The 13656-nt window shown below is 48.0% G+C and overlaps 2 protein-coding genes across 2 annotated transcripts in view; one reads left to right on the top strand and one right to left on the bottom strand.

Moving 5' to 3' along the window:
- MCF2 (MCF.2 cell line derived transforming sequence) overlaps positions 1 to 3414 on the top strand; it is a 46904-nt gene extending 43490 nt beyond the window's left edge. The window contains 2 exon segments of the mRNA XM_009324458.1: positions 879 to 979; positions 3147 to 3414. Coding sequence (XP_009322733.1) covers positions 879 to 979; positions 3147 to 3301 — 256 coding nt within the window. The 3' untranslated portion in view covers positions 3302 to 3414.
- Positions 3415 to 9250: 5836 nt separating this feature from the next.
- F9 (coagulation factor IX) overlaps positions 9251 to 13656 on the bottom strand; it is a 17533-nt gene continuing 13127 nt past the window's right edge. Inside the window, exons 7-8 of the mRNA XM_009324459.1 lie at positions 12786 to 12903; positions 9251 to 9798 (exon numbers count right to left, since the gene is read on the bottom strand). Of these exons, the coding sequence (XP_009322734.1) occupies positions 9251 to 9798; positions 12786 to 12903 (666 nt within the window). The remainder of the gene's footprint in view (positions 9799 to 12785; positions 12904 to 13656) is intronic.

Below are 13656 nucleotides of genomic sequence, written 5' to 3' on the forward strand. Positions count from 1 at the left end.
TGCCCTCTTCTGATTTTTGCAGCAATTTGGCTGAGATTTCTGGCTGTCTTTCCTTTCCAGGTTGATTTCTGACTAGCTCTCGTCAGCCAGCCCGGGGTCTCAGTAGGAGAGAGCGCAGCGCGCTAATGTCTTGTTCGGGATATGGGAAGGGTGATGTTAGGAGGAACCTGAGTCAGATTTGTGCAGGCACTAGCCCGTAAAGGCACAGACACAAATGCCTCATGGAAGATTCCTGGCTGACGTCTACAGCCCTTGTGCTTCAAGGGAAATTCAGTTTGTTGTTAGCAAAAGCAAGATGTAAAGCATCTCAGTATGGCTGAATGCCCACCACCTCTCACGGCCGTTTCGGCCAGTGCCAGGCAAAGATTTCTCACACCAAGCTTACTTGTTAGAGCAGATTTCACTGCATGAGTGAGGTGGAGAAATGTCATTTATGAGCGTGAGTATTTCCAGCTGCCTACATCTTGGCTTGAATTTACTTATAGCACGCTGACTAAATTCATCCTACCAGTCTAGCTTAGTAGCAGAGGATTGAGGAAAGTAATTGCCCTTGACTCTATTGGTAGTCAATGGAGGGAAACTGGCACCTCTGGAGAGCGATGCAGGTCTTGGGCAGGATAACTTGTGCTCTGGAGAGTCCTGTTCCTCTCCATTGACTAGAAAGGGGCCCAAGGCAGCTGTGCTCCCAATCTGGGTTTTCTAATTAGGTTCCTAAACTTAGGTGGGAATAATACTTTAAATGCATGCCCAGCTCCTGTTAAAATGCTTCCCTGGTTTGAACAAATTGTTGGTTGCACCAGCAGTTGTGTAGAGTGTGCCCATATCAAACTGCTCCTGGGTTGGCTTGTTTCTTTTACTAATACTGTTGTCGTTCAAAGGTTGGTGAAAAACCTAAACAGAAGAAAAGAAGGCTGGATTCCTGTCCACAGTCTGCAGATAGTAGTCGGTGACTGCAGATTTCGGAATGCCAAAGTCGCAGGTATCATATAGCACGCCTAGCAGAAATATTTCATAACTCCAATCAGGTCTTTTAAGCCATTTGCATTACACTTGATGTACTAAATCTGGCTGCGTATGCCTCTGCAGGAAAAAAAGAAAGCAGCTACTCCAAAAAGCCTGCAAAAGTAGTAAATTAAGCTTTTTTGTTTGTTAACACCTTAAGACGTTTCTGTGACTTTAGGCACTAGTAAATTAAAACGAAGCATTTAAAAACGTAGATTTCTTTGCAAGAGCACTGGGTAGAAGACTGGGGAGAAGAGATGGAGTCTGATGAGGGACTCCCGTGACTGTTTTGCCTACTCGCTGCTGTAGCTCAAACCCCGTGTGAATAGGAGGTACCTAGGCAAAATCTCCTCCTGCTGCAAAAGATGTCGTGGCCTGGGCAATACTTCATTTCTGCAGCCTCACTCTTGCCCTCATTGCTGCCTGCTTGTTAATCCATCCTTAGAAAAAAGTTTATAATAAACAGGCTATCAGGTTTCGGCAGAAGGCTTCTAGTCTCAAAAATCATACTTCTCATTTTCTAGCCATAAATGTATGTAGGAATAGATAGGGAAGCATAACAGATGACACAAGAAAATGCCTTAAGAGCAGCCTGTCACCCTTGCCATGTACGCAGCATCACCATTCCGTGTGTTGCCTCATCACCATGCTGTCCACTGGAAACGGGAGACCAGGGTTTGCGATGGGAGCAGCTCAGGAAACCCACATAGATTTAGTCCATTAAAAAAAAAAAAAGGAATCCACCAGTTATGGCCATATGTAACAAATTTTGCGAGTAGATTTCTTTTTAAATACTTCCTTTTTGTTAAAATCTATTGTTTCGATGAACATGAAGGAAGTCTTCTGAAACGCTTAAAATTCCAGTCAGCTCTTGATGGTTTTCCGGTATATTTCAGTGAAATCCTTCCTATACAGGAAGGTAATTTTTTATCCCCTTTGTTGCAGGGCAGTGAAATTTCACAGGTTGGAGGTTTTCTGACTTTACGTAAGGGGTAGCTTGTAGCGGACTAGCAGCACAGCTGAGAGGACTCCCCTTGGTGGGCTTCCACCCTGGAGCACCATGTGTTGTCTTCTCAGCAAGTCTGGTTATCACATCTCGCCGGGTCCTGGACCACAGCCTGTGCAGGAGGTTTCTCCAGCCATAAATGCATCCTGAAAATAGGGTCCTCCCGGCAAACTTTGAACACTGGTTTGCTTTGTCAGTGGTCGTATCCCCCAAAGCCTAGGGACTCGCAGCTCCAGGCTGGTTTACAAAGTTGCTGAGTACAAACTAAAGAGAATTTCACAAGGTGAAACCACAGGAAGCTCCTCCCGTAAGTCTCACACCACTGCCCAGACGCTTTGCAGTCGTCTTGCCAGGGTCTAGTCGCAGCACCGAGGCTCTGTTTTCCCTGTTAAGATTAACTCTGTTCCCTCTTGCTATTGCTGATCGTGTGCGCAGTCTCTAGGCATGATTCTAATTTTACATGCACTCCAGGCAATATTGTAGGATGTTGTAGGATGTTTTCTTGCTATTTCCTAGAGCTATTCCTAGAGCTTTTCAGTGATGTGTCCTTATAGCCATAATGTACTTGCACTCTGAAAACTGATCTTCAAACAGTACCTTTGCATTTAGCAATTCCCTTTCCTCTGTGGACTGGTTGTTTTATACTGGAGGTGACTTTGTACCGCTGACTGCTGGGGGATGCAGTCTGGATTGGGCTTTTTTCTGCTGCTTCAGAAGATGGAGCTCTTGCTCCAATATAGCAGAGGGAGAATTAGGCAGCCAAGCTTGTAGAGCAAAGTAGGGGCAGGAGGGAGCACCATAAGCCTCACATATTATTAGCTGCTTGTGCTGAAATGCTGTTTTGCATGTAGGCAGGGCAAACTTGATTAACATGTTGTGGGGTCCCCAAGAGCTTAAGTGTGCTGGAATCGCTTCAGAGCTGGGGGAGAGGCGGTCCTGGCCCTTCGCAGGGTGTAGTGCCTCTGTTATTGCTCAGCTCCAGGTCCCCACAATAAATAAAAATATATCTCCAATCCCAGAATTCAATAACCAGATTTCATACCAATCTGGGATTTGGGGTTTGGTGGTTTTTTTTTCAGTGCAAAGCCTTTAGCTGAATAGAGGAAATGGTTCCCTTACCTTAACATTTTTTTCTTAGATTTACACTGTGGCCGTAACAAAAACCTCCCACCACAGGATGGCGGGTACCTGCACGCTTACAAGCTGTTCCTCTCCCCTCCTGCTAATTGTTCCAGTGTTGGGCCAGTACAAATCATAACGAAGTTACAGGGAACTTTTTTCTGCCCATTTTAAGCTATCAGATGTGTATTTGGTCAGTGCCCCACTCCACTACCATTGCCAACTTTGCAAATCCACCATCTTCCTGCACCCAGCCTCCGAGGGAGAGCCTATGTGCAAAGCTGAACTTGCAACATCCAAATGACTCCACAGATGATTTTTCTTCCTTTCCTCACATGGCTGCATAGGTAATTTTCCTTATAGATGAATGGTTACTATTGGCAATGCCATGTAACTGTTGATAAAGCAAGTATTTTGCTCCACATCTTCTTTTACAAAGGGGTGTGTGTGGGGGGGAAACCTTGTTAAACTTTCTGTAAATCTTGGCCTGGATATAAGCCAGGAGGCTTTTTGGGAGGAAGATGACTGCCTTGGAGGTCAGTTTGAAAACCAGTTTTCCCTCTGGTGTGCCTGTAGCTATAATTTCTGAGATTAGTCCTTGCTGCTTTCTTCTGAATAGATTTATTCTCTCCTGTGTAAATCCATGGTGGATTTTTTTTTGTGTGTGCCATAGAAATAGTTTTATATCGCAGGTGATAACACACAGATCTCAAAATGGAAAAGATTTGGAGAGAACTCTGCTCAGAAAAAGCAATATTCAGAAAATAGCTACTGCTCAGATTTACCTGTGTGTTGCTAGTTTTAGCTGCCTTGATAAAGCGGTCAGGCACTGCCTGGTCAACTGACTTGACTTTTATATGCATTGACAAGGAGATGCAAGATTATCTCTTCATTTTCCTTGTGCAAGACGCACATCTCGGGGAAGGTGAGGGCTGCAGCATTACAATCCCAACTCCTCTTCCACAGCGGGGCAGGAGACAAAACATTTCTGCAAGTCCCCTGGTTGCTAACGTGCCAAAGATCATGATTTACAGCACTGACAGTGTCTGTCAGTGAAGGAAAAGGCATCTCGCCTCTCAGCTGTGCTGCAGCACCCACTTCATGGCAAATGGAGAGCAGGGACAGCAGAAATGAGGTCCTTGCCGTAACCCAAAGCAGATGTGTGACTTGTTTTCACTTCAGTGACAGCAGCACCGCAGCCTGCCCTCTCATCGAGGTTAAGCTCTGTCCCTGCTCTTCTTTTCTCTCAGCAGTGATAAACAGACACAAGCAAAAGAAACATGTTGTTCGCTCCTGAAGTTTCACATCAGAGCGAAATGGGGCCAAAGCGTTTTCAGCTTTTTTCACCTGACCTTTAAAAGCTGGGCAGAGAGAAGGGCAAGTTTCCGATTTCCACTCACTGCGTGGAGGTTGCGTGAGACTGATTTCTGTTAGAGGGAGCATGAAACAGAGTAGCCTGAATAAAAAAGGGATTCAATTGAAAAATGGAAGCAGTGATAAATGCCTTTACTTATTAGATTATATATATAAAAGGAATATTGCTACAACTTCCAAGTTCTTTCAAACAGCGAAAGAAGTTTTATGGCAGAATTCGACTTGATCCCAAAGGCAAGGAGCATTCAGAGCAGGCGTGGAAGGATGCTCTGTGCCAGGGGTGCACGCACCCGCTTGGTTTAAGGAGGACGGAGGCTCCTGTTCCACATGCCAGACCCTCTCCTAGTTTGTTTTAACACCCCACTTGCCAAATTATCTCTTCTAAGCCTTAAGGGGATCCCCTGTGTGTGCTCTTCATGCAATAAAGCTGAGTAAAGGTTTCCCCCGCTGATAGTGCCTGAAGGACCGAGCTTGCACGTCCTCTGCTCCTGCTGGCCAGGGCGGTGGGGATCGTCCTCTCGACTGTCGTGAGCTTGAGGCAACCCTTTATGTGGCTCCCTAGGCCGCATGGTTTGAATCTGCCCGATAAGAGTATTGTACGTGGCTGAACTCTCGAGCTCTTGCAGGCTGGCGCAAACATGTTGGCTGAAATGCGCAAGTTTTGTCTAAGTTCTGTTTAAAATGCCACTTGTAGTTTTGCAGATGCAGCACAGCTGTTTGCACTATTACTCATGCACTTTAATGATTGCAGCCACAGGCTTTTGTATTTATGCAGGGGCCATTAAAGGTAAAGTTGATTTCTTTTTGGCCTTTGAAATGTAAAGCAGGGTCTCCTTGTACAACCTGTGATGCCAGCCAGCTTCACAGAACAGCTGTTTTGTAACACTGTAAAAAACCATTTTGAGCCTGACGAAATAAGGAGTCTAGAGAAGATACCGGCTGGCTGGCCGCGCTGTGATAATCAAGTGATAGGTGATGGAAATGCGTCAAACCCTGCGGTCCTGCCTTAGACAAGACTCTCGCTGAAGCTAGTGGGAGTTCAGCTTTTAGGGAGAACTGCAGGAGTGCACTTACTTTTTTTTATGTTATACAAATGTTACATGATTACAGGGAACAGTGTATTTCTTGGAATGAGATGCTTTAATATTAACATCAGTCTTCATTACTTTATAGATGCTGCCCTGTGTAACACGAGAAAGTTTAGTTCCCCTTGAATTGAGGGTGAACTAGTAGCATCCTATTTTCGATGCTCTTTGGAAGCTTTCGACTAAGTGTTACAGAGAAATAGCACAGTAGTTGGAGTTGTCCTGTACTATTCATCACATTCACAGACCTCCACAGCTTCATCTGCACTGAACGGGACTGGGGTCCTAAGCAGCTTCTCATAGTCATAAAGGAAGCCATTCTCTGCTCTTTCTTTTTTTCCTCCTATGGAAAGTTACAGTATTTTATTAATTTTACCTGCCGTTTTTCCATGACATCCATCATGTTTCATCAGAGAAGTACACGACAGTTTCCTGACACTTTGTTTAGATGCTTGGAATTTCCTCTGCAGGTTGAAGGCTTTACCTACTTATTAGCTGACAACTGTTGAAGTTGCAAACAAGAGAGTTGAGTTTTGGTAAAACAACAAAAAAAACCCAAACAAAGAAGCTCTATGTCCTGCTTAATTGATTTTATGAATGGATTTTTCTTAAATATCTACTTCAGCTATGTGAATGTAATGTTCTGTAAGAGCATCATCTGGCTGACTCACATGCGAAGATGCAATAACGCTAAAGATCCTCTTTTTGCACTTAGGGTCTGACTCCAACCCATTGCAGTCAGTCCCGTTGATTTCAGTGAGGTTTGGATCAGGTCAAACTGACAACTCAGGGTTGTCGCCAATCACTTAGGGTCCCAAAGTGTCCCAAGGCTGAAACCTGTATCTAGCAAGTGTTGAAGTTTACATTAAATGTATGTACTTTTGGAACACGTGCCATAAATCGAAGTTAAATGTCCATGTTTGCACTAAGGATGTTCTTGTGATAAGACTGTACTTTTCAGCATCTTTAACAATGATGTATCTATTGAATTTTTGAGAAAGAAAAAAGAATATTGAACACTCATAATTTAATTTTGTGTTTCTTTGTCTAGTTTTGCTTTTGTAGAACATAGGTACAGGTGGTTTGACTTCTAAGCAGATGTGTGCAAAGAGCACCTGACTGTGTTGAGAACAGGGTTAATAGTATGCATGCGGTAGTGAATTTGCTCTGTCCCGTCAAAATGAAATGTTTTATACCGTGGACTAAAGGGGGACCTTTATGATCTGACTTTGATTTGTGAACCATGGATTCTTAGACACAGTCCCAAGTCGTTAAGTTAAAACATACTGGGGTGGGGGTTTTTTTGGTGACCATTTTTGTATGGAGGATTTGTTGAACTACTTGATGCCTGTGGTTGCCCGGGGGGTTCCCTGCCACGCTGGCACGCAGTGGTGGGCATTTCTCCAGTTCAGGTGGCCAGCATTGCGGGTAACCCCCGTACGCCCCCAAAAACGTGACCAGCTGAGCCTGAACTGAGCAACTCTGCAAGACCTAGAAAGACCCCAGTATTCTTCAGCCACTGGCAATCGTAGCAGAGAGGTTTTAAGTCATTGAAGGTTATTTCCATCGACTTAAAAATTGGTCACAATGCACTTGCTAGGTGGAAAAGTAGGAGTCTCTTAAGTTACTGTCGGGGGTGTTTATGGTGGTAACAATTGTTGTGGTAACAGTACACATTTTGAGGTACAACTGTAAATATTTGTCTCAAACATAGCACACATTGCATATTAAATGGTTTTAATCTTTTTTGTCTTCCATAGTTTTAAATCTAAGCTTTTATTAATTTATGAGGTTGATAAGTTCTGCAAATCTGAATGTACAGTCTGAGATTTTTAACATTTGAAACTTTGCACACGACATGGTATGTTACCTTAAGTATGCTGTTGAACTAGGCTCTTCATGTATATGTTATTATAAATTACATAGAGAATTTTCTCTGACTGCAAGTTGAAATGAACTATATTGTATATGTACCTGTAAAAAAATGTGTTAAATCTATATTTAAAGATTAAAAACTTGTTAAATAAATTAATATGAGAATATGCAATTCTGTCCAAAGACACCTCTGCTATAATTCTAGAGGAAAAAAAAAAATTCTCACAGCGTTGTTTTTATTTAACCTTCTTACATGCGTTTTGATTTTAAAATAAGCAGTGGCAGATGATCCAATTAGCTTCTTGCTGGATGTAGTGGCAATGAAATTGGGAGAGGCACCTTAGCGCTCATACTGATGTCTGAAATAGCAGCTATTAAAATCCTGCCCTGGCTCAGGGTGTCTCCATCACCAGCCTCCCCTGCATCCCAGCACCGGGCAGCGCTGCCAGCAGGGACCTCCAGGCTGGGGGCCGCGGGGCCGTGCTTGTGGGTGGGTGCACGGAGACCGCGTGGGCATCGACAGCCCTTTCGCAGGTGGTGTGGGGGGGAGAGGTGGTCTTGGGGGCACATCTCACCAGGCAGGAGGGAGGAGACCCTCGTCACCGGGATTCTGCCTTTGGGGACGTGCTTGCAGTGTGGTAAAGCCCGTGCACGAGCTGCCCGTGCCAGGCATAACAGGGTACGGTTCCCAAAGGCCATGCTGTTTCCCCGTGCACCCCTGGAGTTTTCCATGGAAGGAGATACAAGACGAACCAGCACTGATCAGAGGTAAACCTCCTTTCCTCTGGGATTATTCCCTTCCCTTGAAGTTGGGAACCAAATTAAGCCCATTTGAGTCAGCCCGGCACAGGACCTCTGCCCAGCATAGCCTTCCCTGGGATGCCACCTCCCCTTCCCCATGCCTCGGTGCCAGCACCCACCCTGGGCACGGGGCAGGCACCTCCCAGCGAGGTTTCTCCCACCCTCTCAGACCAGACACTGGGGTGTCCCATGCTGTCTGCACTCAGGGGACATCCCCCAAGCTCATCTGGGGAGGGCAATGCTCCGTCTCCATCACAGCCAGCAGTGCCCGTGGCTGCAATCTCTTATTTAACATGATTAATGTGGAGACCAGGACAAGTAATGGGCACTAAGCAGTTCTCTTTATAATCCTAACAAGGCTCTGCAGAAATCATTAGCATAAAGCCTGCCACTACCTTTAGATGAGTTTTATACAGATTTTAGGTCATTTATACAGCCAATTTATGCCGTCCTAAAGCAGGATGAGCATTTCCTGCTGCCCGTGATCCATCTCAGCCTGGCTCACGTGAAAATGTCTGACCAAGAATGCTGCAGGTACAATGCTTTGCGTGTTCACTGCCCTCACGGGCTCCTGCTACGGGGACGATGCCGGACACTGGTGCCCGAGGCACCCAGTGCCTGCTGGGGTCCCCTTGCCCGTGGCACTGTGCAGCAGCTGTGGGCATGCCGGTGGCACGCTGGCCCAGGGCATGTGCAAGCCGTACCCCAGCTTATCCACACCAGCCTCTGCACTTGGGATTTGGGGACTTACCCCATCTCAGCAGTGCCGGTGCATTCAGGAATGCAGTCATGGGTAATTAAAAAGGCTTTTTATTTCCTTATTACCACATTTCTACTGCCTTCCCTCAACTTTTGCCTTCCAAGAGCAGAAATTAGTTCATTTAGAAATGTTTATTAAAATGCAATAATTTCTGAAAAACACATAGATTGCTACGGTCTCTCTTCAACGAACCAGTCCATCCCCCACCACGGCATAACTTCCCGTGGGTTAGGTAAGCTTCGTGATTTCCTTTATCCACTTCAGATACTTGGAGACCCTGGTGTAGATGCCGTATTTACCTGCCTTGGCACATTCCTCGCCCCAGCTGGTGATCCCCGTGAGAAACCAGGTGCCCTCAATCTCAGTGGTGTAGGGACCTCCGCTGTCCCCTTTGCAGGTGTCACTGCCTCCAGACGGGAAGCCTGCACAGAACATGTTATGCAGGATGGTGGTGGAGGTGCTCTTGAGGCAGGTCGGCCGGTCGATGAAGGGCACCTTGAGGATCTGGAGGACGGTGGCGGGCCGGCCGCGGAAGAGCATGCTGCCCCAGCCGCTCACTGTCCCCGTCCCGTGCTTCAGCAGGGCGTTGGTGAACTCCCGGGTGCCGATGCAGATGGGGGTGACATAGCTGTTGAAGCTGAACGGCTGGTCTATCTCCAGGAGGGCGATGTCGTTGTGGTGCTTGTGGATCGTGGCGTTGTATGTGGGATGGGGAAGGATTTTCACCACCTTACGCCACTGCTCCGTGTTGTCTTCCTTGTTGGTGTTGTATTCACCTGCAGACACAAGCGTGGCTTGGGCTGGACCCCTGCATGGCCAGACGAGCAACCATGCCCTGATGATGCCATCCTGATGCGATACCAGCCCAGCTGGGTGGTTGCAAAGGGATGAGCGCTGCACGCCCCAGCCCTCAGGCTGCTCTGAGCCTGGTGCTGGCAAGGCGGCTCGCTCCTTGTCAAAGGGCATTGGAGGTTCCCCCACAGCAGCACCTCCTCGGTCCCTGCAGCTGGCAGGGCCTGAACCCCCAGATGTGACATCAGACATGCACCGGCCGATCGAGTGCCAAAGGTCCAGATGCTTTCCTCAAGTTTAGTAACAATGTGGCTGTTTCAGGATTTAGCACCCTCAAAGAGATGTGAAGGGATGTTGCCCTTGCATCAAAGGGGGGAAAGCCTCTAGAATTAAAAATCTTTGTTTAAAATAAATAATTTATCAGTGAAAAGAAACCTGACCTTCCCTTTTCCAAAACCGCACAGCCATGGGGCAGAATGGGGCACAAGGGGGCTACAAAATGTCACACACCCCCAGGTGCCCCCGGGTCCCTGCTGCCCACAGGAGGCTCAGCTGCTTGCGATTGCAGGGTGCTGCCGGCAGCTTCAGGCTCCTGTGATTGAGTTGCTGGCAGCCTATTACCTCCCCTCCCGGCTTGTGTAACAGGTAGAGGGAAGGGAAAATGTTCTGTGGTCTCAGGTTGGCAAACGGGCAGCATCTAGGTCTGTCTGTAGCCTAATCCCCTCTCCTGCCTGTGAGCTGGCTGTGCTGAAGGCTCGAGAGCAGGATGACTTTTCCCGCTTGCTTTCTCGCAGCCCAAGAGGCGCAGGGTGCGTTTAACCCCTGCTGCGGTATTTCTACATGCTTTGCTGTAATCTCCAGAATATACGATCTCCTCTAAACAATATCTGCAGCACTCTGGCCCTGGCAGTGTCCTGTGTCTGCTGCGTCTGCCTGTGAGGAGCGGCGCGGAGCCCAGCGAGAGAGGTGAGGCAGCTTTCTGTGTTCATGTTAATGCTGGCTCCTGATGAAGGCGGGTTTGGTGGCTGGTGCTGCTGATGTGCTCTGTGAGGGTTTTTTTGCAGCAGAGTGTGAATGTCAGCTTCCTCACAGGCTGTGTTCCTACAGTGTAAATGCAAGACAGATGTGGGGGAGACTTTGAGAGAGTTTTTTCTTATGCTACAGCTGCTTACTATTGCTGGGGACCTGAAAATATGCTTCAGGGATGAAAGTGGAGAGGCAAAGAAGGACAGGGGAGGGGAATGCTTCTTCCACCCCCTGCTATCGATTTTTGGGCCTCCTAGGATGCTATAGGCAAAGCTGAACACTTAGTATGAATGGACATGAAGGAATCAGATGTTGCCCATGCAGTGTACATGGTGCAGGCACAAATCCAATAGTCCCTGAAGCCCCGCAAAATTGTGTTTTGCTTTCTTGACTTGCTGCCCGTCCAAAATCCTTCCCTGGAAACCCAGCGGTGCTGCAGAGCGGTGTGAAGGTAGTGCGAGGGGACCTGGCTTATAACGTATCCTAAATGGAGGAGTGTGTGACATGCAGGAGAGAGCCTGAAAGGAGAGGCAGTTTGCATGCAGATGCAGCAAATGCAAGCCTCTGTCCAGGTGGAAACATGCTTTTCTGGGGGGGTAAGACTGTTTTTGCGTTGGGCATTTTGTACTTTCTCATGTTAGTGGGTACAAGGCTGGGCTTTGTGCTGCGCTCTCAAGCAAAACTGCCTGAAAGTAGATAGCAAAAAATGCTGTGTGCAAGCTGTAAGCCTCATCCTGCCAGCGCTGGGCAGGTGGTGCCCAGCCCCATGGTGCTCAGTCTCCAGGGTCTGGCCAGGCACACCCAGGAGCTCAGCCGTGTTAACATGGAAGATGAAGGTGCAGCTGGAGCCCTCTTCATGAACTTGTTTCTGTAGATATAAACTTAGTGTTTCAAAGCTCAGGTAGAATCTCGTTTTTGTCACTATTACATTTCAGAGAGTGTTTAAACAGAAAGTGTGATTCTTTCCTGCCTCCCCTCAGTGCTGCTTGTAGTGATTATTAACCATACCAGTGTTCCCCTCCTGTACCTATCTGTGTAACCCTCCTATAGTAGGTATTCATTCAGGGGAGAAACAAATAATTTGGGGAAGCTGATTCTGCCACTGCTGTGAAACATGGCACCGCGATGCTTGCCAAGGCCCTGCACTGAGTTACCAGCAGGCTGCCTAGCAGGCAGTCTGGAACAGCTGGGTACCAAAAGTCAGGGGGAAACACCATTTTTCAAGCAGAGATATATTTCTTTTGTAAAGTAGCAGCATTACTTGCTGTGCAGTCTGGCCACACTGCCCCTGCCTAACTCCCCAGAGACCCTGCTGTAAAAGCACACTTTCCCACATGCCAGCCTGTTTTCTCTGCTGCAATCCATAACTTCTATTTACTTCTAAAGAAGTTAGGAGAAAAAGTAGTCGTCATCTCCTTGCAAGGAGTTAGTCAGGTTGCTGGTGCCCCTTTTGCACCAGCTGCACGAATCCATTCTCTGAGAGTTGTGTGAAAACTTAGTGTGACCCCCAAGAAGAGCAGAGATCCCCAGTGAGGTCCTGTGTGGCTAGTAGAGATAAAAATCCATCACACCAGCTCATGAAGCAGCATCTTAACTGAAGCCCACCAGGCTTTTAAGCAGCCTGGGGTTCTCTCTGGCTCAGGTGAGATGATTGCCTGCGGTTGGGTTGAGCTGTGTTTGCAACACGGTCCAGCAGCTCTGTGGCTTTGGGACCAAGGCCAGCCCCAGCTCACTGTTCCCACTGGCGGTGGCGGTACCTGCAGAGACCAGGCTGCCGAAATGCTGCAGGCTGGGGCCTCGGCACCCTAAAGCAACTTGTGCTGCGTTGCTGCCCGTCGTGGTGGTGTGGGTCCCAGGGTTCTGTGCAATGCCTCGTGCCTGGCCAGTGCAAGCCCTGTCCCGCATCCCTCACCTGCGCTGGCCTGATGCTGCCCGAGGTGCTCACCTGCCACGGCAGTGACGTCGTCGCCTGGCTGCAGGCAGTGCGCTGCCGTCACTACCCATTTCTCGTTGATGATGGATGCGCCGCAGAAGCCCACGCCATGGCTGTTCACCAGATGAACCTGGGGGAGCAGAAGGAAATCACACCCGTGGGATTGTGTAAATCGGTGGGGAAGAAGAGCAGGACGCAGGGCTTTTGTTTGGCTATAGGACAGGCCGCGTTTAGGTTGTACGGACCCAGTGCTGCCAGAGATGCTGCTTCTCGGGGAGTCCCTGCCCCTCAGTCCCCTGCTCTGTCACAGAGGGTGGCCAACACCGCCCTGCACACGTGTTAGTGCCCCGTTGCACTTCTCCCTTTGCTGCCAGGCTGGGAGGGCGGACAGCCCCGAACATAAACCTCAGCATAAAACTCAGAGCGTCTGAAATACAAGCACTTCCACACGTACCTCCTAAAAATGTTTTGCCAGTGACTAGATCTTAACTAGTTAACTAGGGACAAAATCTCAACTACCCATTTCATTTGGGTATCTAACTGCCTCAGCACTTACGGGGCACAAGCCAGGACATCCCTTATGCTAAAACTTCTAATTCAATTGATCAGCTGACTCGGTGGACTGTGTTTAAAAGAATGATTTCTTTATAATTCACCCATTTCGTTCCTTTCACGTGACGTGGCTCATCACTGTCTATCTGCCTTGTACTTTCCACGTATTTACTCATTCCATGCCTCGATGGGCAGAGCCGGCTGCATTTGAAGGAGCTCAATATCCATAACGAGGGGGACGAAGCTCGCCCACGGCGATGAACCGGAGTGCCTCCACGCTCGCAGCCACCCCCATCCCGGCTGTCCCGCGTGGGCTCTGCCCCAGGCGCCC

The sequence above is a fragment of the Pygoscelis adeliae genome, unplaced genomic scaffold (genome assembly GCF_000699105.1).
Source record: "Pygoscelis adeliae isolate BGI_AS28 unplaced genomic scaffold, ASM69910v1 Scaffold285, whole genome shotgun sequence".
Classification (NCBI taxonomy): Eukaryota; Metazoa; Chordata; class Aves; order Sphenisciformes; family Spheniscidae; genus Pygoscelis; species Pygoscelis adeliae.